The sequence below is a fragment of the Rhinopithecus bieti genome, unplaced genomic scaffold, assembly GCF_001698545.2.
Source record: "Rhinopithecus bieti isolate Rb0 unplaced genomic scaffold, ASM169854v2 scaffold_50517, whole genome shotgun sequence".
NCBI lineage: Eukaryota > Metazoa > Chordata > Mammalia > Primates > Cercopithecidae > Rhinopithecus > Rhinopithecus bieti.
The window spans coordinates 387991-409440 of record NW_016819943.1 but is presented as its reverse complement, the minus strand read 5'-3'; the positions used below and the strand labels follow the sequence as shown (position 1 = coordinate 409440).

General features: G+C 48.7%; 1 protein-coding gene across 1 annotated transcript in view; it reads right to left on the bottom strand.

Annotated features, from left to right (window-relative positions):
- Positions 1 to 21450, bottom strand: part of INPP5D (inositol polyphosphate-5-phosphatase D) — a 154528-nt gene that overhangs the window by 75182 nt on the left and 57896 nt on the right. The window contains 3 exon segments of the mRNA XM_017859368.1: positions 6022 to 6162; positions 10681 to 10852; positions 14373 to 14523. Coding sequence (XP_017714857.1) covers positions 6022 to 6162; positions 10681 to 10852; positions 14373 to 14523 — 464 coding nt within the window.

Sequence of the window (21450 nt, the reverse complement as noted above, 5' to 3'; positions counted from 1 at the left end):
CCTGCCTCAGCCTCCCGAGTAGCTGGGACTACAGGCACGCGCCACCTCGCCCGGCTAGTTTTTGTATTTTTAGTAGAGACGGGGTTTCACCGTGTTAGCCAGGATGGTCTCGATCTCCTGACCTCGTGATCCGCCCGCCTCGGCCTCCCAAAGTGCTGGGATTACAGGCTTGAGCCACCACGCCCGGCCTAAAGCTATGGTTTTTTCTCTAAGTAGTGCTTTGGCTGCATCACACAGTGTTCTGATATCCAGTGGTTTGACTACGTCACTCTGCACCTACACACCTACCCCATGTATTATTGTGTCAGTTTCTTTCTTAATTAGCTGTAATTTAGAAGGTGTTTCACAAATGTACAGGTAACTGGGTGGTTGTGGCTAGTTTTGTGACTTATTTCTATTTTCATCACAGTGTGTTATGGGAGTATAGAATGAACATTTTCTGCTTTAAGTATATTCATATTTTGCTGCTCAGTAAGCTTCAGGCTTCTTGTTTTTAAGATCACCAGGACTATAAAATTTCTGGAAAACAATTTTTGGATTCCTTTTGAGTAAGGCATTTGAGTGGTACATTTTTAGGAATTTTCTGAAAAAGACTCCTTGTGCTCTTGAATGACAGCTAGGCTGAGCTTCTCCAGGTCAGTAGCCTTTTCCTTGGACACACGGTTTCAGAATCGTTATTATACTGTCAAGGAGTTTGAATAATATTAAATATCAACCATTTTAAAGCTATGGTACTGTTGTAACAATCTATTTGTTGAATTTATCTTTCCTTGTCATTTTAAGAGATTTAGGCTCAGCACAGTGGCTCACAAGTGTAATTCCAGAGCTCTGGGAAGCCAAGGCTTAAGCCCAGAAGTTTGAGACCAGCTTGAGCAGTATAGTGAGATCCCATCTCTAAGAAGAAAAAATTGTTTTTATTTAGCTGGGCATGGTGGTGCATGCCTGTAATGCCACATACTTGGGAGTCAAAGGCAGGAGGATTGCTTGAGCCTAGGAGTTCAAGGATGGATAAGCTATGATCTCACTACTGCACTCCAGCCTGAGTGACAGAGTGAGATGCTGTCTGTTTAAAAGGAAAAAAAAAAAAAAAGAAGACATTTAAGTGTTGCTGTTTGATTGCTGTGTTATTTGGATGATTATGGAGCTTCTCAAACCTAGACTTAGCTCTTTTGTAAGCCTGGACATTTTTTTTTTTTATTGTATACATTAATTGGCAATTTTTTTCCTACTTCTTCAAGAACCTATCCTACTAGCTACAGGTAGCACCTCTGAGTTCTGTCTCCAAGGACTGTCAATTTTTACCACATATTCCTCATCTCGGCTTGTTTAGTCCTTTTATGCTTTTGATATACATGTTTCTGACACTACTCTGTTTTGTGATCTAATTTTTGAAATTTGATTGGAAAACTACGGGCTTATTTTATGGCCTCCAATGAAACAGTTATAATGGTAATGAAGTATTTTTGGTTTTGGTTTATTAAAAATCTTATCCCTGTCTCATGTAATAGATATTGTATTGATATTCAGACCGTTGATCTTTTATTTTAAAATTCCACTTGCAATCCTTTCCATGTCTCCATTTCAGGAGTTACCAAATATTTCCAGTCTCCGGTTCCTTATTCTCTCTCTCTGGAAAAGTTTCTGTCCGGCTCTAGGAAACCTAACCTGGGGTTAAAAATCTTGCCTGATGCTTTGTACTGCAAAGAGATTTTTACACCAGACCCGCACGGGGACATCATCACGACATTTCTGCAGAGGAGGCTTCGGCACTTCTCCTCACTCCTCAGTGCTCAACGTCCTTCTCATTCACGCTTAGGTCCAAGCAAATAGACCTGGACATCATTGATGCCATTCTCAACCACCTCCCAGCTCCTCCTTCTCCGTCCCTCCTCTAAATCTTGAGCCTGGCTCTATTCTCCTTTGTCCATACTCTCACCTGCAGTGACCTTACCCCCAGCTTTCAGTGATTCCCCAAATGCATCTCCCATGATTCCCCAAAAGGATCCCCCATGATTTCCCAAATGCATCCCCCACATCCTAGCTTCTTAGCACTAGCTCCATGGTTGGTGACTCCACTCGGATGCCTCATGGCCCCTCAAGTCAAATGTAGCCCAGAACTCTCCTCCCACCACCCTCTCCTTCCTCCTCCTTCTTGACTTTCCCCATCCCAGGAACTGGCATCAGCATCCACTCAGCCACTCACACTGGGAACCCAGGGGTCACTCTAGATTCATCTTCTCTTCACCCCACATCCAATCAGGTGGCAAGTCTGACACCTCTGCCATGCACGCATATCCCAGGTCATACCAGTTCTCAGCATCTGCATGCCCCTAGCCATTGGGTCATTTACCTAATATCAGCCCCTAGCCATTGGGTCATTTGCCTAATATCTGTTGAGCTACATGTGCCAGAGCCTGTGTATAATGTGGGACTCAGCAGGAAGCAAAACAGACACAGACCCCTGCCCCTGCTAGCCACCTTCCTCATGGACTGCCATCCCGTCTTACTTGGACAACCACAGCCACTCCCAGCTGGTCCTGTTTTGGGCAGGGCCTCCTAGGATTCATCCTCCACCACTCGAAATCAGATCTTGGCACAGCCCTGCACAAACTCTACAGGGCCTCATAAGGCCTTGCGTGATGTGGCTCCTGCCTACGGTGACCAGGTAAAACACAGGACATCCAGTGAAATTTGAATTTCAGATAAACAATGAATAATCTATTAGCATGAGTATATCCCAATATTACATGGTATATACTTACACTAAAGAAGTTGCTGTTCACCTAAAATTCCACCTCTCTGGGCAGCCTGTGCTTTTACTTGATGACTCTGGCCATGTTACACCAGCTTCTCCCCAACCTCTTGTGGTAGGTAAGTTCCTAACACTGACTTGCCACACGGACTTCCTGTTCCTTGAGCAGGCTGTCTTCATTCCTGCCTCAGGACCTTTGTACTTTGTACTTAATGTCCCTCTGCCAAATCACTGGGTGGCTAGCTCCCTCTTATCACCAAGATCCCAGTTCTGTCACCTCCTTCACCTCTAAAGGAAGCTGGCACTCTCCCACCCAATGTCTCTTCCTCACATCATCCTGTTTTATCTTATCATGACGTTTACTAAAATTATTGTTTGAACTGGGCATGGTGGCTCATGCCTGTAATCGCAGCACTTTGGGAGGCTGAGGAAGGCAGATTACTTGAGTCTAGGAATTGGAGACCAGCCGGGGCAACAAGGCAAAACCCCATCTCTACAAAAAACACAACAATTAGTTGGGTATGGTGGCACACACCTGTAGTCCCAGCTTCTCAGATGGGGTCGGGGAAGCAAGTGAGTGGGAGGATTCAGGGTAGGGGCTGAGAGGTGGGAGGCTCACTTGAGCCCAGGAAGTTGAGGCTGCTGTGAGCTGAGATCTCACCACGGCACTCCAGCCTGGGTGACAGAGCAAGATCCTGCCTCAAAAAAAAAAAAAAAAAATCTTGTTCATATGGATCCTTAATCTACTGTTGTGCTCCTGACTGAGACGCTGAGACGTTAGATCCAAAAAGGCCTAAAAGAGCAAGAGCCTCGTACATTGTATCTGTTGCTACCTCCCAGCACCCAGAACAGGGCTCAGAGGAGGCCTCCAATACATGTTTGTTCAGTGAACAAATGAATGAAGACCTATTCCAATCAAAGCGGTTTGAAAATTACAGGTTTACAATTTCGGGGATGAGAATCTGCAGGGATTCTGGCAGGAGAAATGGGAAGCATCATTTTGTTCCTTTCTACGATTTCCTAAAATTCCAAGGCTGATCAAGTCTCCAAGCCTGACTGTCGCTTTACCGACGAAAGCAAAGACAAGTGCGCAAGGGAAATTTAGAGCATGACAGTGTCTTTAATTCTAAACAGAGTCATGGAGTGGCTAGAAGCTGAAGGAAGTTCTCTCCATGGGCACCACGTGCCTGAGAAGAAGGTGAGTTGGGGAAGCTGCCACCGCCGTAGTGATGAGGTGACTTGGCTCCTGGGAAGTCCAGGGAGCAGTGAGGTGTTAGGGAAACCTAATAACGGGCAGAAGTGTCTGGGGAAGGCTGAGGGAAGCCTCGTGGAGAGACTTAAAATATATCTCTTTCTCCACAAGGAAGCAGGGAAGAACAAAATCTCCATCGAAGCAGAACTAAGAGCTTGTTATCAGCCATCGTGAAATGGTGTTTTACAAAGAGAAAGTGCCGTGTGTGTGTGTGTTTTCCCCTAGCGATAAAGTGATTCATAAAAACAGCATCAAATGGAACAAAATTCCTCCATGGAAATCTATGAAAATGATAGCTCCAGGTCCAATTAGCTACAGCTGCATTAGCTGAAAGCCAATTCATTGAAATGAAGCCCAACTGGCCAATTTGGTGAGTGCTCAATTTGTCAAAGACATTATTTGTTAAATTTACCAAATGTACTGACTGTGCTTTTAAAAGCCTTTAAAAGGAAAGTTGAATTGGATTACTGATGATAAAAGATTCTTTTCTGCATACTAACTAAGCTAAGATTGATACAGCCCCAGAGAAATCGACAAAGGAATCTTGAAACTCCTGTACGTGTAATGAAACACAAAACAGCGCAGACTAAAAAACCGTTGCCAGTATGAAATTCCATTTTTCCAACCAAAATGTTGACCTTTCATTTTTGTGTTTGTTTCTTTGTTTCTTTGAGACGGAGACTTGCTCTGTTACTGAGGCTAGAGTGCAGTGGTGAGATCTTGGCTCACCGCAACCTCAGCCTCCCAGATTCAAGTGATTCTCCTGCCTCAGACTCCAGAGTAGCTGGCATCACAGGTGTGCACCACCACACCCAGCTAATTTTTTTTTTTAAATTAGAGACAGGGTTTCACCATGTTGGCCAGGCTGGTCTCAAACTCTTGACCTCAGGTGATCCACCCGCCTCGGCCTCCCAAAGTGTTGGGATTACAGGCGTGAGCCACTGCACCCGGCCTCACCTTTCATTTGTGACGGGATTGTTTTGGCTCCCTGTGACTTTGTTCAGATGCTCTGGAATGTTTTTTTTTTTTTCTCTTTCAAGCTTTTGGCATTTAAAATACTCTTTGCCAATTCTTTGGATGGCATATTAGCCTTACTTTTGCACTTTTAACAATTAAAACGTAATTAACTTTCGTCAATTAATTTTTTTTTTTTTCTGAGATGAAGTCTTGTTCTGTCGCCCAAGCTGGAGTGCAGTGGCACAATCTCGGCTTACTGCAAGCTCTGGTTCCCGAGTTCACACCATTCTTCTGCCTCAGCCTCCCAAGTAGCTGGGACTACAGGCACCTGCCACCATGCCCGGCTAATTTTTTGTATTTTTTAGTAGAGACGGGATTTTACCATGTTAGCCAGGATGGTCTCGATCTCCTGACCTCATGATCCACCCGCCTCAGCCTCCCAAAGTGCTGGGATTACAGGCGTGAGCCACCGCGCCCGGCTCATCAATTAAATTTTAAAATGTAAAACCAAAAGAATCTAAAAGAAATCAGAACCTTTACCAGTTGGTCATTCAATGGATTGGATATCAGAAAATTGAAGTTTTGGTGAATCATCCCACTTTGAAAAATTGACATCACTGGAAATCTTGGGCTACAACAACCCACGCAGAAAATAGACTGACTTTAATTTACTTCCTTTCAGTGCCTTTCTGTGCTTGTCAGGTGTAACGGCTGCGGCAAATAGCAAGAGCAGCAGCAAAAATCTTAAGAGCCAGATCCTGTGCAAGTGAGAAAGGGCTGGCCATGTCCTCCCACCCCATCCGCTTCCCAGAGCAACTGGCCTCCAATTAACTTTCGTTTTAAAAAGCTGCAGCACACACAAGCTACTATTCAAATTCCATGATAACAAGACCTCCAAACAACCACAGAGATTTCTAAGCTGTGCTCACCACTCAATTATTGTGAGTGCAGCAGAGGCATTTGTTCAGCCAGGCAGAGGCAGAGGTCGCTCGCTCTCATGAGCTGTTTCTCTCGCTTGCTGGCCGCCCCCACCTGCCCGCCCCCGTGGGCCAGCCATTACCCATAGAGCTCCTTGCAGAGCAGTGTGGTCAGTTTCTTCAGGTGAGGAAGACTGCTGGACCCGGTCTTCACAAATTCAGAGTCCAGGGCGAGCTGAGTGCTTAAATAATCTTGGATGGCCTTAAGATGCTCCTCTGGAAGCCTAAAAAAAGAAAAAAGAAACAAACCATGCTTGCCTGTTTCTTTTAGCCCCCATCACCAGTGGGAACAGCAACAACAATAACAAATCCTCATCCTCAGAACCTCCAAGGGGACACAGTTCTTCAGGAGAACGTTTGCAAACCTGGACGAAGGTTCCCATGTTCAGAACAAGAAAAAGTGGCCCAGCAGGAAAGGTGCCTCTCAATGAGCTCCTTTGGGTGCTACTGGGAGGAAGTGGTTCCGGCTGGAGGTCTGGGAAATGGTTATACTTTAAAAAGGAGACCAAGGCTGGGCACGGTGGCTCACGCCTATAATCCTAGCATTTTGGGAGGCCAAGGCAGGCAGGTCACCTGAGGTTAGGAGTTCAAGACTAGCCTGGCCAACACGGGGAAACCCTGCCTCTACTAAAAATACAAAAATTAGCCGGGTGTGATGGTGGGCACCTGTAATCTCAGCTACTTGGGAGGCTGAGACAGGAGAATCATTTGAACCTGGAAGGCAGAGGTTGCAGTGAGGCAAGATGGCGCCATTGCGCTCCAGCCTGAGTGACAGAGCGAGATACTGTCTCAAAAAAAAAAAAAGAAAAAGGAGGCCAAAAGGTTTGGAAAGTGTATCGTGGGACTGTTTATCTATCTTATCTACTTATAAAGATAGGGTCTGAGGGCTGGAAGGATGATGGGATCTAGAGATAGCAAATGACTTTAGCTCACACACACTCTGCAATCTCACAGCCAAAGGCTACCTAAGGCACTGTGTTTTGAGGGTCTGGAGTCATCCCAGGCTCCCTAGGGGAGTCTGATTAGTGATGGGGCTAGGGATATGGAATGAGGTAGTGCAAGTGGCTGACTTTGCCATGTCGAATCTGCTCCAACCCTTCAGTATACAGAGTGAATGGGGTTGAAGGCAGGGTTTGTTCACTGTGCAGATCAACCCTGGTGGCAGAGGCACAGGCAGAGAGCCCAGGTCAGTCCCATGAGGGGCACCCACTAAAGTCGGATCAGCCCTCTGCATTCTATCTTCCAGCACCTTTTGTTCTGGGTAACGCTTGAGTGTTTGTTCCCATAATGATGGAAATTGTAATTATAGCAAGTGTTTCCTGAACACAACATGCCAGACACTGTGCTAAGCACTTTATGCTCATTTTCTCCACTAACCCACAAATCAATTTTATGACTCAGATATTATTACTAATTATTCCTGTTTCACAAATCAGAAAACTGAGGCTTAAGCATGTTAATTACCTGTGTGTAAAAAAATTATTACAAGCCTTAATTTTTTTTTTTTTTTTTTGAGACAGAGTCTCACCCTGTCACCGAGGCTGGAGTGCAATGGCAAGATCTCAACCTCCACCTCCCGAGTTCAAGCGATTCTCCTGCCTCAGCCTCCTGGGTAGCTGGCAACACAGGCGTGCACCACCGGACCTAGCTAATGTTTGTATTTTTAGTAGATGGGGGGTTTTACCATGTTGGCTAGGCTGACCTCAGGTGATCCACCCGCCTTGGCCTCCCAAAGTGCTAGCATTACAGGTGTGAGCCGCCCCACCCCGCCGCCTTAAAGATTTTTGTTCCAGGCTTGATATGTAATCAAGTTGAAACTAAAGGCCACAAGGATTTTCCTGTGGGATCTGTGAAAGAATGAAAAGCCATTGCTCTTAAGATTGGACAGGAATTGCCAGGCATGGTGGTTCATGCCTATAATCCCAGCACTTTGGGAGGCAGAGGTGGGCAGACCACCTGAGGTCAGGAGCTCGAGGTCAGGAGCTCAACGCCAGCCTGGCCAACATGGTGAAACCCTGTCTCTACTAAAATGCAAAAATTAGCTGGGTGTGGTGGCATGCATTTGTAGTCCCAGGTACTCAGGAGGCTGAGGCCGGAGGATTGCTTGAACCTGGGAGGTAGAGGTTGCAGTGAGCCCAGATCACTGCACTGTGCTCCAGCTTGAGTGACAGAGTGAGACTCTGTCTCAAAAAAAAAAAAAAAAAAAAAATACTGAACAGGACTGGCTTACCCGTTTGACTTGTTAGATTGAGAAGAGAACATTTACATTTAAGTTCATCTGTACTTATTCTGGGTCTTGACATCATAGAAATCCAGTGTCTGCCTGAGTCTGTTTACTAAAAGGGGCAAACATTTCTTCTGTAGTATTAAAACAGTGGTCCCCAACCTTTTTGACACAAGGGACCGGTTTTGTGGAAGACAGTTATTCCACAGACGGATGGTGGGGGGATGGTTTTGGGAGGAAACTGCTTCATCTCAGATCATCAGGCGTTAGATTCTCCTAAGGGTTGTGCAGCCTAGATCCCTCACATGCACAGTTCACAGTCGGGTTCACGCTGGTATGAGAATCTAATGCCACTGCTGATCTGACAGGAGGTGGAGCTCAGGTGGTAATGCTCGCTTGCCACCCAGTTCCTAACAGGCCAGGGTTGGGGACCCCTGTATTAAAATATGTATCTTAACAGGTCTAATGACTATTGCCTTGTAACTTTGATACCATGAGTCTGTATTACAGGCAGTTCTATTTGTTAAAATGTTTGTTGTAGGCCGGGCACAGTGGCTCACGCCTATAATCCCAGCACTTTGGGAGGTCGAGGAGGGCAGATCACCTCAGGTTGGGAGTTCGAGACTAGCCTGACCAACATGGAGAAACCCCATCTCTACTAAAAATACAAAATTAGCCGGTTGTGGTGGCGCATGGCTGTAATCCCAGCTACTTGGGAGGCTGAAGCAGGAGAATCACTCGAATCCGGGAGCCGGAGTTTGCGGAGAGCTGAGATTGTGCCATTGCAATCCAGCCTGGTGGACAAGAGCGAAACTCCGTCTCAAATAAAAAAAGTTTGTTGTAGAAAAGTGTTGACATAAAGATGTAAACTATGTTTATTTGAGAAGGCTAATTTTACTTAGAAACGTGATAATTAACCTATTAACTAAGACCTAACTGATGAGAGCTAATTAACTTGCAGGAAAGACTGTGCAAGTTGTCATTTAAAGAAAAATAATCAAAAGGCAATCCTCTATGTGCAAAGCAACTTGACAAGCGAAATAGACTGATTTTAAAACACAATGTGGAGTCCCAGTTTTCCTTGACCCTGAGAATGGAGGGAGGCTCTGGGTTGCCGCTTTCCTTGATCTCTGCACATGGCCCCTTCACTTATTCCCATCTCCAAACAGAAGTTTTAGGAAGATTCCACTGCCATGAGAAGCTAAGATAGAAAAAGCAGGCCTCTCTGCCCATGAGCCCTCAGCCCATGCCTTGACCCTAACTCCTCCCGGAAGGCTGCCTGGAAGCTCGGTTTCACACCTCTGCTGGCCCCACTGAGGCAGAAGCCCATAACCAGGGTGGAGGGGCTGATAAGGAGATGGAGTTGGCAGGAGGTGTAGGAGAGGTCAGCAGGTGGAACCATGGCGCGTCTCTGACTCTTCCCCATGCAGTTTACTGCATTCAGCATCCAAACCTGGGAAGAAATGGAAACCCTGGGGAATTAAACAATGGGCTGTATGTGGATTGTTTTTTTTTTTTTTTAGACACAGTTTTTCTCTTGTTGCCCAGGCTGGAGTGCAGTGGTGCTATCTCGGTTCACTGCAACCTCTGCCTCCCAGGTTCAAGCTATTCTCCTGCCTCAGCCCCCCAGATAGCTGGGATTATAGGCGCCCGCCACCATGCCCAGCTAATGTTTGTATTTTTAGTGGAGAAGGGGTTTTGCCATGTTGGTCAGTCTGGTCTTGAGCTCCTGGACTCAGGTGATCCGCCCACCTCGGCCTCCCAAAGTGCTGGGATTACAGGAATGAGCCACCGTGCCCAGCCTATGTGGAATACTTTTAAACATCTGTTATTTAGACACATATATTGAGATAATCAACATAGCGGCAACACTGGATATTCAGCTATTTGATAAATAGCACAAATAATTCAAGGAGCGTGCACAGAACTCAGCCTGGAGCCCGGGGAAGAACCAATGGGTATGTCCAGGTGGAAAGAGGAACACGCCAAGTGTCTTAGCAACCCAGTGGCATATGTGTCCCATCAGCATCTACTCCATATTTTGCCAAGTGAGAGAGTAGGAGGGCAGCCCTGGCAGCCTCAGATGGATCCTTCAAGTTGGAAATGCGGCTTCAGCCCTGTCATTAGGATTTCTTTGGGGGGTAGGGGAGCGCTTCTCACAAAAAAACAAAACAAAGTTACATTTACTAAGGTATGGAGATTGCCGGGTACTAACTTATTAATTAATGTGGCACATACCCAGTGAGTGCCTGCACTATGCCGGGCCGTGCCTGGAGACAAAATGCTCCCCCACCCCCATGGAGCGCTTTTCCGGTTAAGGCCCACGCCCCTGGCCTTCTTGAAGCCAATGGTGCAAAGGCCTCTGAGGTGCAAGCTGACAAGCACCCCTCTCCAGAGACTTTCCCACCTCCCTCTGGTCACCAGGCCCATAACTAGGATCTAAACCCAAGCCATCCAGCCCGGCCCTGGCTGGGCTCACTGCAGATGAAGCCCCGGCTGGACTTGAGTGGGGACTCACCCACTGGTGTCCATGCTTTGCAGTCGCTGGAACAACGTTTCGGAGAGGCTCGGCCGGCTGGTCTCGGTCGCTCGGGGATTCTCGTTTGAAAGAGGAACCTCCTTGGCCTCACAGGAGCCAGCAGACAGAGGGATGTTTCTCGGGGGCAGCTCGGGTGGAGACACGACACTTTCTACTGGAGAGAACAGCAGGAAGGCCATTGGTGAGGACATTGTGCATGCAACCTGGCCTTCACTACAGCCCCATGGGGTCCAGGCCACGACACCCACGTTATCGATCTCCATCTGTGTCCCCATGTCCCTCACTGACTCCCTCCTGGAGAGAGAGCCTCTTGCCACAGGGCCCTGGCTAGCACAGTGTCTGCCCCACCTTGGCCATCAGCAAACATCTGCCAGGGCCAGAAGGCCCTGCTCCATTGGAGGGCCTGAAAGGCCTGCAGCGCTGCTGACCTTGGGTGGACTAAGCCAGCAGTGGCAGGCAGGTGAGCAGGATGGGTCTGGCTCTCAGGCTTTCAGGGGCTGAGACAGGTGCCTCATGATGGCTGAGCCCTGGACTGGGCAGAGGCCCAGTTCCCAGAATAGGCCAAAACCACAGGAGGGGACCAGGGGTAAGGAGGCAGGCAGGCCTAGCCACACTGCCCCTCTCCCGCTCTCCCTGGTCCCCTCTCTACAGCCTCTGCCCTTCCTTCTCTCCTCCCCAGACCCTCAGAAACACACAAAACAAAGCAAGGGGGTTCCCTTCACTCAGAGACATTCAACCAATGACTTGAAGTTGGCCTGGGAGGTGGGAGCCCACCCATCCCCTTTAGGAGAAGGTTCATCCTGTACATACCACGAATGGATAAAGGTCGCTGAGTCCCTCAGGTCCAGAGCTCTGTCTGAGCCTCTTCCCACACATAGCAGCTGCCCCTGGCCCAACCACAATGGTCCCCGGGGGACCTCCTCTTTAGAGAACGGGCCCTTCACTTCCTCTCTCTGGGGTTCTGAAGACAACTAGGAGTCTGCTTTGAGCTGCACGGTCTGGCAGTGCCCTGGGCCCAAGCAGACCTCTTGGATTGCAGGGGCCTCATGTCGCATTGCTCTGGTTCAAGCCGACAACTGGGCGACCTCGTTTGGGGAAGTGAAGCCAGCAGTCATGAGACTGAGGTTCTTTTTTCGGCCCTTACAGAAACTTGTCGGGATCTTCCTCCAGACAGCCGTGCCCAGAGGGGCCCAACTAGCTGGGGTGGGTGGCCCGAGGGGAGTGAGGGTGGTTAGTGTGGAGGACGTTTCTGCAGGACAGCTTCTCAGCATGGCCCTGGGTGCCTGGGGGCAGCTGGGGTAGGCGCGGCCAGGGCGCAGTGCTGGTGAGCGACCTTGGGCTCACAATGGGACAGGTCTGCCCTAGCTCTTCCACAGCCTGACCTTTCTGATTCCAGAGGGCAGCGCTCACTCAGACCAGGGAGGCCAGAAGGGACAGGGCCTGCCTAGGACCCTTTCAGCCTCCATGGAGCTGCGGTCCTTTTGGAAATGAAGAGCTGCACAACCATGAAAAGGGCGTTTCCATGAGAGTGGGAGGAAGCAGGGGGCCCTGGTGGCCCACAAGCCAGCCCACAGGTGAGGGAGAGAAAGGATGCCTGCAGCAAGCCCCCAGAACAAGCAGGAGCCAGGCAAGGGTCTCAGCATCTCTGGAGGAATCTCTCCTCTCTTGGGGGAGAACCTGGGGGACCTGGCAGTCTCCACCTGCTGGAATTCAGGAAGAGCCCTGGGCAACTGAAGGGCCCGGTTAGGTATCTCATGGTTTTCTTTTAGGAATGAAGCCTTTTTTTTTTTCTTTTTTTTAACTTGTATTTTAAGTTCAGGGGTACCTGTGCAGGTTTATTACATAGGTAAACTTACGTCATGGGGTTTGTTGTACAGATTATTTCATCATCCTGGTATTAAGCCTAGTACCCAATAGTTATTTCTGATCCTATCCTTCCTCCCACCCCACCACCCTCAGGTAGGCTCCAGTGTGTGCTGTTCCCTTCTTTGTGTCCATGTGTTTTCATCATTTATCTCCTACTTAAGTGAGAACATGTGGTGTTTGGTTTTCTGTTCTTGTGTTTGTTTGCTAAGGATAATGACCTCCAGCTCTATCCATGTTCCTGCAAAGGACATGATCTCATTCTTTTTACTGGCTGCATAGTATTCCTTGGTGTATATGTACCCCATTTTCTTTATCCAGTCTACCACTGATGGGCATTTAGGCTGATTCCATGTCTTTGCTAGTGCAAATGTGCTGCAATGAACATACGCAGATGTGTCTTTATAACAAAATGATTTCTATTCCCTTAGGTATATTCTCAGTAAATCTTTGAGGGGAAAAGTGGGGCATCCCCAGGTAAACTCCTTCTCTGCAAGACTTTCTCCATCTGACTCTTGCTCTATTGGTCTTTGTCCCTGTGGTGTAAAGGGCACCCTAAGTCTCACATATGTTTTAGGGACTGTATAATTTTTTTTTTTTTTGAGATGGAGTCTCCCTGTTGCCAGGCTGGAGTGCAGTGCTGCGATCTTGGCTCACTGCAACCTCCACCTCCTGGGTTCAAGCGATTCTCCTGCCTCAGCCTCCCAAGCTGCTGGAACTACAGGCATGTAACACCACACCTGGCTAATTTTTGTATTTTTAGTAGAGACAGGGTTTCACCACGTTGGCCAGGATAGTCTTGATCTCCTGACCTCGTGATCCACCCACCTCAGTCTCCCAAAGTGTTGGGATTACAAGCATGAGCAACCACACCCAGCTGGGACTGTATATTTTTTTCAACATATTTTTAGGGGTTATATTCCCCCCACCCCCTTTTAATGATGACATAAAGAAACACCTTCCTCATCCTCCCAGTTAAGTGCAAGGGTCTCCTCCTTCACTCTCCTCACAGTGAAATTCAGTGGATTGTAATGATACTAATGACCGTAGCTGCATTTATGGAGTGCTTACTATTAACATGTGCCAGGCTCTGGGTGCTACATTTCTCCACTCATTTGATCCTTGGGATACCGTGAGAGGCAGGTACTATTGCTATTCTCTCTCTCTCTGTCTTTTTAAAGGCCTGTCAAGTGAAGCAGAGGAAGTGGAATCCTTTTACTCTCTCTCTTTCTCTCTCTCTCTCTTTTTTTTTTTCTTCTCAGACAAGGTCTCTTTCTGTCACCCAGGCTAGAGTGCAGTGGTGCCATCACAGCTCACTGCAACCTTGAACTCCTGGACTCAAGGACTCCTCCTGCTTCCGCCTCCTGAGTAGCTAGGACTACAGGCCTGAGCCACCATGCCTGAATAAAATTTTTAAAAAGCTTTTCGCAGAGAGAGGGTTGCCTTTGTTGCCCAGGAGGGTCTCAAACTCCTGGCCTCAAGCGATCCTCCCACCTTGGCCTCCCAAAGTTCTGGGGTTACGGGCCTGAGCCAGCAAGCCCAGCCTTATTTTTACTGTTTCTTTAAAGAGAAGTCTGTGATTCAGAGAGGTCAGGTAATTTCCCCAAGGTCACACAGCTAATAAGCTGGGGAGGAGGCATTTTAACCCACGTCTGCCTGACCCCAGAGCCTGTGTTCCTAACTTATCCTTAACCCCCTGCCAACACTCTCCCTCTGATAATAGGACTCACCTAATCTACAAGCACTCAAGGTGGGTGCAGGGCAAGTTCCCAAAAGTACCTCCTGCCGTCCTGTCCCTCCCTCCCTACCTGTGTCCTCCTCAGGGTCGTCGCCTGTGTCCTCTTCCTCCAGCGGCACAGGGTATTGCAGATGGGTCACCAGCCCCATGTTTTCCTTCTTGTAAAACTCGATGAGCTGGTCCAGTTTGGTAAAGAACCTCATGGGGACGCCTTCGGATGCCTGAGGACAGAGCACCCAAACAAACCCACGTGTTAACCAACTAGAATGTCACCCAACCACAGAGGCCACCTGCAGCGGAGACCAGTGAGGCAGAGGGAGTGACTGTGATCCACGAAAAACCCTAGGCTCCTACCCGGGGTGTGTAGCCCTCACGCCCACAACCTCACATCCTGCAACCAGCAGCTGCTAAGGACCCTTCTGCCAAAGGCACACAGAGGATCGTTCCTAAGATCTGTTTTTCTTTCCATTTTAAAAAAAACTTTTATTTTAAAAGTATTTTTGGGCCAGGCACGGTGGCTCACACCTGTAATCCTAGCACTTTGGGAGGCCAAGGCAGGTGGATCACCTGAGGTCAGGAGTTTGAGACTAGCCTGGCCAACATGATGAAACCCCATCTCTACTAAAAAAAAGAAGAATACAAAAATTAGACGGGCGTGGTGGCGGGTGCCTGTAATCCCTGCTACTCGGGAGGCTGAGATAGGAGAATCACTTGAACCTGGGAGGCGGAGGTTGCAGTGAGCCGAGATCACGCCACTGCACTCCAGCCTGGGCAACTCAGTCTCAAAATAAATAAAATAAAATAAAATAAAAGTATTTTTATACAAGTAGTATATTTATATTATGGCAAAATTAGAAATATGATTTTTTTTAAATCAGAAATTTGTCTGGGTGCAATGGCTCATGCCAGTAATCCCAGCACTTTGGGAGGCTGAGGTGGGCTGATCACTTGAAGTCAGGAGTTTGAGACCAGTCTGGCCAACATGGTGAAGGCCCGTCTCTACTAAAAACACAAAAATTACCTGGGCTTGGTGGTGCGCACCTAAAATTTCAGCTACTAGGGAGGGGTGAGGCAGGAGAATCGCTTGAACCTGCTGAGCCTAAGATCACACCACTGCACTCCAGCCTGGGGCGACAGAGTGGGACCCGCTATCTCAAAAAAAAAAAAAAAAGAAGAAAGAAAAGAAGAGAGAAAGAGAGAAAGAAAGAAAGAGAGAGAAAGAAAGAAATCACCTGTAATCCCACAACCCCAAGATAGCTATTTTCCACAGTTTAGAATGTGTTTTTCTAGATTTTGTGTGTGTGTTTGGTGGGGAAGTTATTTTTATTTTTTCCTTCACGAAGAACTTTTTTTGAAAAAACACAGGAAAAAATCAATTCCAGCAATTGCTTTGCTTTTATTTTTATTTTTTTATTTGTTATAGTTGTTTTTTATCAAAACTCAGTAAATGATCTACCTGGTTTGTATCTGTTGCTGATAGCAGAGGACCTTGGGGGTAGTTGTGCTCGGCTATTCAAATGCCCTGGGGCAGATCCCCTTTCTGTAAGCCCTGTGGCTCTAGCCTGCAATACCAGGTGGTCCTTGAGCAGCCAGCCCCACCCCTACCTCACCCTTTACCCTCCTGCCAGGCCCTGCCCTCAGGGGCAGCTAAACAGGAGCAAGGGATCAGGCTGTGGGTAGGCACAGGAGAGGCACCCCCTCTGGGTGAGGCCTCCCTGGTCTGGAGGAGCATAGTGCCCCTGGCAACTGCTAAGTGCCTGTGATTCACCGTGTCCTCCTAACAGCCACCATGTCAGTGATTTTCAGATTATTTTATTTTATTTTATTTGAGATGGAGTCTCACTCTGTCGCCCAGGCTGGAGTGCAGTGGCACGGTCTCGGTTTACTGCAGCCTCCACCACCTAAGTTCAAGAGATTCTCTGGCCTCAGCCTCCCAAGCAGCTGGGATTACAGTTGTCTGCCACCACACCCAGCTAATTTTTGTCATTTTAGTAGAGACGGGATTTCACCATGTTGACCAGGTTGGTCTCAAACTCCTGATCTCAAGTGATCTGCTCGCCTCAGCCTTCCAAAGTGCTGGGATTACAGGTGTGAGCCACCCACACCCGGCAACGTTCAGGTCATTTTAAAATCAGTTGAAAAGTCGCCATCCTTGGAGTTGGAAGTCAAGGATCTCACCGCTCCTCTGGGGGCTGCCAGCTGCCTTCTTTCTGGAGGGAAGGGGACCCATCGCCTGTGGGAAATGAGACCCATAGGCAAGTAGGATGGAGGTTGAAAATCCCACCCTGGTTGGTGAGCGGGCAGCATCTGGCCTGAGCATGGCTGGGCCAAGCAGTGGCCTTCCTGCCTCCAAGTCAGATACGTACTGGGATTGGGATTGATTTGGGTGGGTGGGAGGGTGCCTGAAGGTCTTCAGGATTACCGGTAAGTGGAATCGGGAGAGCAGATGAGGCAGGATGACCCGGACTGGGACAGATTCAGACATCAGGGAGCAGGGTTAGGATTCAGACCTGTTCCCGAGGGCTCGTACCTAGGTGGCTAACTCCAAGTCCTAGTGAGGACACATACACCTCTTTCACTGATCTGCGATTCAGGGCTGTCCATTTGGGCTCTCTCTCTCTTTCCAAGTGTGTTTTTTGTGTGTATATGCATTGTACACATGTATAAGCCTGTGCCTGGGGGTATATGTGTGTGTTTGTGTGTGTATCTTAAGTTAGTTAGTAAATTTATAGAGAGTTTAGCAAAACGGTATCCTAAATTCTTTTCAATAAATTCCCTTGTTTCTACAAAGCCCCATGTTAAGCAATCTCTTTCAAACATTGTTGAACCAGAACTATCTGAGCAGCAGCAGCCGGGCCTTCTATAAAGTAACATGAGTAGGTTCAAAAACCAAAGTGAACAGAATAGCAAAAATAATTTGACACGATACAAGATCTATGAACTCGATTCAGTTAAACCAGTCGTGAAAAGTGTCAGACTGTCAAAAAAGGTACAGCTAATAGATGACAAGCCATTAAGAGCATGGAAAAGGAATATGAAAATACCAAAGAAAGTCAAAGTCGAATGCCTCATGTGTGATTCCAGAAAAGGATTCTCGGCTGGAGGGTATCTGAAGAACGCGTGTTTGAGTGAGCATGTGAGATTCAGGAATTTAAGACGCATCAATGCTAAAACCAAGTAAGACATGTTATTTTATGCACCGCTAAGAAGCTGAACCACAGACTATGTTACATCCTTGATTATAGACATACGTGACTCTGGAGATGTGAAATCTGAAAGGTGAACATCTTAGACTTGATGACATATGCGGTGTACTAGGAACAGAGCAATTTAAAGCAGTCCCTGTGGACCTGGCGAGGCCACCGCGTGTGCCTGGCCTGCTCCCAGAGGCCAGGGAGCCAGGGTCTGGCAAACCAAGGCTGCTGGCTGCCTGGGTTCCCAGGAAGGGAGAGAATGCAGGGTAGAAGCCAAGCCTCACGGATGGTGGACTGGTAGCAAACTGAAAATGGCCGCTGATAAGTGTGCTGGGGAGGGAGCCTCCCTCCACCTCTCCTCCTCTGAGGGGAAAGCAGCCAGGAAGAGCACAGCAGGTCTACAGAAAGCAGATCCACAGGGGCAGACCCCACCTGAGGGAAAACCTGCTTTGCGCAGTGGGCCCACAGGAAGCACCCTGTGCCCGCAGGCAGCGCATACAGGAGACGGCGAAGGCGGGGCACCAACCAGGCAAAGGCAGGTGTCCCTGGAGAAAATGTCCGGGAAGGTGTCCTCATGAGGCTTTGCTCTTGGCCCTAAGCTTTGACATGGATAACAGAGAACTTACATTCAAAGCACATTCTAGAACAGGAAGAGAAAGGATCAGAGCCCAAGACAGGGATGAGAGAAGCTACAGAGCCGGCCCAGACAGGGGAGGGGCGGGGAGCTTGGTCTAGACATGTGGGTGGTGAGGAGCATGGTTTAGCCTCAGTGTGTGCAGTGCAAAGAGGAGTAGCCCACCCATGGTTTTGCATTCTGAGCCTGGACCCAGAAAGGTCCTGCATCAGGGTGTGATGGCCAAAGGGACAGGGCAGAGTGGCCGGTGGGGGGATGGGTCCGTTTGAAGGGCGACCATGCCTGGGTGTGACCTACCAATCTCCACCCAGTCAAAGCCAGGAGGGGCTTCCAGGTGGACAGTGTACTGACATCCACAGGCCAGCAGGAGCAGGGGGGACCTGCAGGGACAGGCCTGGGGGTTCCCACCTGCAGCAGGTCAAGCCCATACCCGCCCAGCCGTGCGCCCATAGTCAGGACAGGTCTGCTCACGGCTGTGCCATCCCCAGACTGTGCAGGGCCTGGCAATTGGAGCAGCAATTAGTGGTTCGATGGATTTGCTGCCTTGGGTCAGGATGACAGACAAGAATTGGAGCCAGGAGGAGGGATGGTCAGGGAGGGCCTTCCATGGGTCTGGGACTGGGGATGCAGAGAAACGGTGGCAAGCAGGGGAGCTGCTCTCACTCACACCCCCCAGCACATCGCCAAAGGTGGTGCCTTTTCAGCAATTGTAAAAGGCAAAACGTGAACAAGGTGTCATGTGTGTTTTTCATGTGCATGGTCCAAAGTCCCGGCAGGAGGCAGATGTCTCATTAAATGCGAGAACTTAGGGAGAATGTAGGGACAGGGCATCAGGATACCAATAAGAGGCAGTACAGCCCCCGGAACTCGCAGCAGTTACCACTCTAGGAAGATCACAGGCAAGAAGCAGGTGCTGGAACCCAGAGGGGGCTCCCCAGCAGGCGCTGTGGCCTCTCGTGGAGCTGACCATGGAGACCTTACAGGATGAGGGCAGGGCAATAGTTCCCCACCCCCACCCCCCAACCTTCCTCTCATCTGGCTGCGGCTCCCATTGGCCAAACCAAGTGAGAAAGCAGGGGGCAGGGAAGCGAATGAATTGGGGAGCAAATGGAAGACGCTCAGCACATGAAGGCCACGGTGAAAAGGTGCCCAAGGAGACAGAGGGAAAGCAAGTGCCTGCGTCCCCCCATGAGGTGTCCAGGCTCGGATCGGGAGGTTAGCACCAGCCACACTTCTGACCAAGAAGGGGGCTGCCCTTAGTTCCTAACGGCCCAGGCTGCCAGACTTCGTTCCTCATTCCACAGCGGCCGCCTTCCTGAAAAGAGTTGTTAGGTCATTTTGAAACAGAGAAGGGAACCGTGAAGGCCCAAGTTAGCTGGGACACGATCCCCGTAGTGGTTACTGGTGGCCCCCAGTGATGCCCTCGGACGTGTGGATTTCTGCCGTGGCCACTCTCCCTTTTCCCTGGAGTGAACGTCTCCACCCTTTAGCAGGTAACTAGAGCACAACACAGGAAGCCTGATTTTGAACAAAACCAAGAGCAGCATTGCCTTATTTAAGAAGGCTTGTTAAATGATGACATCTCGGCCGGGCGCGGTGGCTCACGCCTGTAATCCCAGCACTTTGGGAGGCCAAGGCGGGTGGATCACGAGGTCAGGAGTTCAAGACCAGCCTGGCCAACATGGTAAAACCCCATCTCTACTAAAAATACAAAAATTAGCCAGGCGCAGTGGCAGGCGCCTGTAATCCCAGCTACTCGGGAGGCTGAGGCAGGAGAATTGCTTGAACCCAAGTGGCAGTGGTTTCCATGAGCCAAGATTGAGCCACTGCATTCCAGCCTGGGCGACAGAGTGAGACTCTGTCTCAAAGAAAAAAAAAAAATTATGGGGTCTCACAGACACAGTGTCTCACACCTGTAATCCCAGCACTTTCAGAGGCCGAGGTGGACGGCTTGCTTGAGCCTAGGAGATGGAGACCAGCTTGGGCAACATGATGAAACCCTGTCTCTACAAAAAATACAAATACTAGCCAGATGTAGTGGTGCACACCTGTAGTCCCAGCTACTTGAGAGGCTGAGGTGGGAGGATTGCTTGAACATAGGAGGTGGAGGTTGCAGTGAGCCACAATTGCACCATTGCACTTGCTCTGGGTGACAGAGCAAGACCCTGTCTCAAAAAAAAAGAAAAAAATATATATATATATTTTAAATGGAAGAGCATATATATATATGTGTATGTGTGTGTGTGCGTGCGTGTATATATATATACGTGTGTGTGTATATATATGTGTGTGTGTGTGTGTATATATATATATATATGTGACATCTCAGGCTCAGAGTAGCCTTCCCTTCAGGGCTTTTTGGATCAGCAGAATGGACATGAATTTGTGCTTATAGCCAAGAGTCAAACAGAAAAAACAAACAAAAAAAACATGGTAGGGGTTAGTTCAGATTGTGAAACAAAAGCCTCTTCTCCTGCCTCCCATTATAATTTCTAGGTCTGTAGAAAGTTCTGGGTGACTTCCAGCAGGATCATTTTTACAGAATCTCTGCAGAGTGCTCCCCACCAAGCCCAGCTTAGAATCAGCAGCTCACTCTGCGTCATGTCATGGTTGCTGTGCCTGCCTTCCCCACAAGCTCATAAGTGGTTGAAGGAAAGGAACCCTGCTCGGCTCAGCCTCATAGTCCCCAAGTCTCCTTGCAGAGGAGGTTGGCTGGAAACATAATGACATAATGAGAGCCCCCACCACTGTGTTGAGGTGTGTGTGCATTGCAGAAAATGGACCTCTCCATTGAAGAAAGGTGTTGAGGAACCAGAGATGTGAATTGCCAAGCTGGGCCTTGCCAAGCTGGGCCTTGCAGGGAGAGAGGCACCTTTGTCCGATTGCTTGGCACTTGAGCTCACTCGGGTAGCAATACTCCTGGGGAAGGTACAGGGCAAGGGGAGAGGGGCTGCCTCTGGCCCTCGGGTTCAGGATAAGAAGGGCACCGGGGTCTTTAAAACAAAGAACGGCTGGTGTCCAGACTGCTGGAGGCTCAGGGCTGCACATGCTGAGAAGTGCTGCATTTCCAGAAACAGTTCCTGGGCTGTGACTTTGCAACACCATCCAGGAAAGTCACACCTTCCAGGAAAGTCATTGCACAGGCTAAAATTTCCCAGGGGGTAATTTTAACTTTAGCACTGTTTGCTGTCTCTAAATGAGGCGTAAAAGAGGACTAGGCACAGAGGAAGGCCATGCAGGCAGAGCAGGAGCCCCGGGGTGCTGGGAACCCCCTGCAAGGCTCTTCTAGGCTTCGTTTTTTTTTTTTTTTTTTTTTTTTT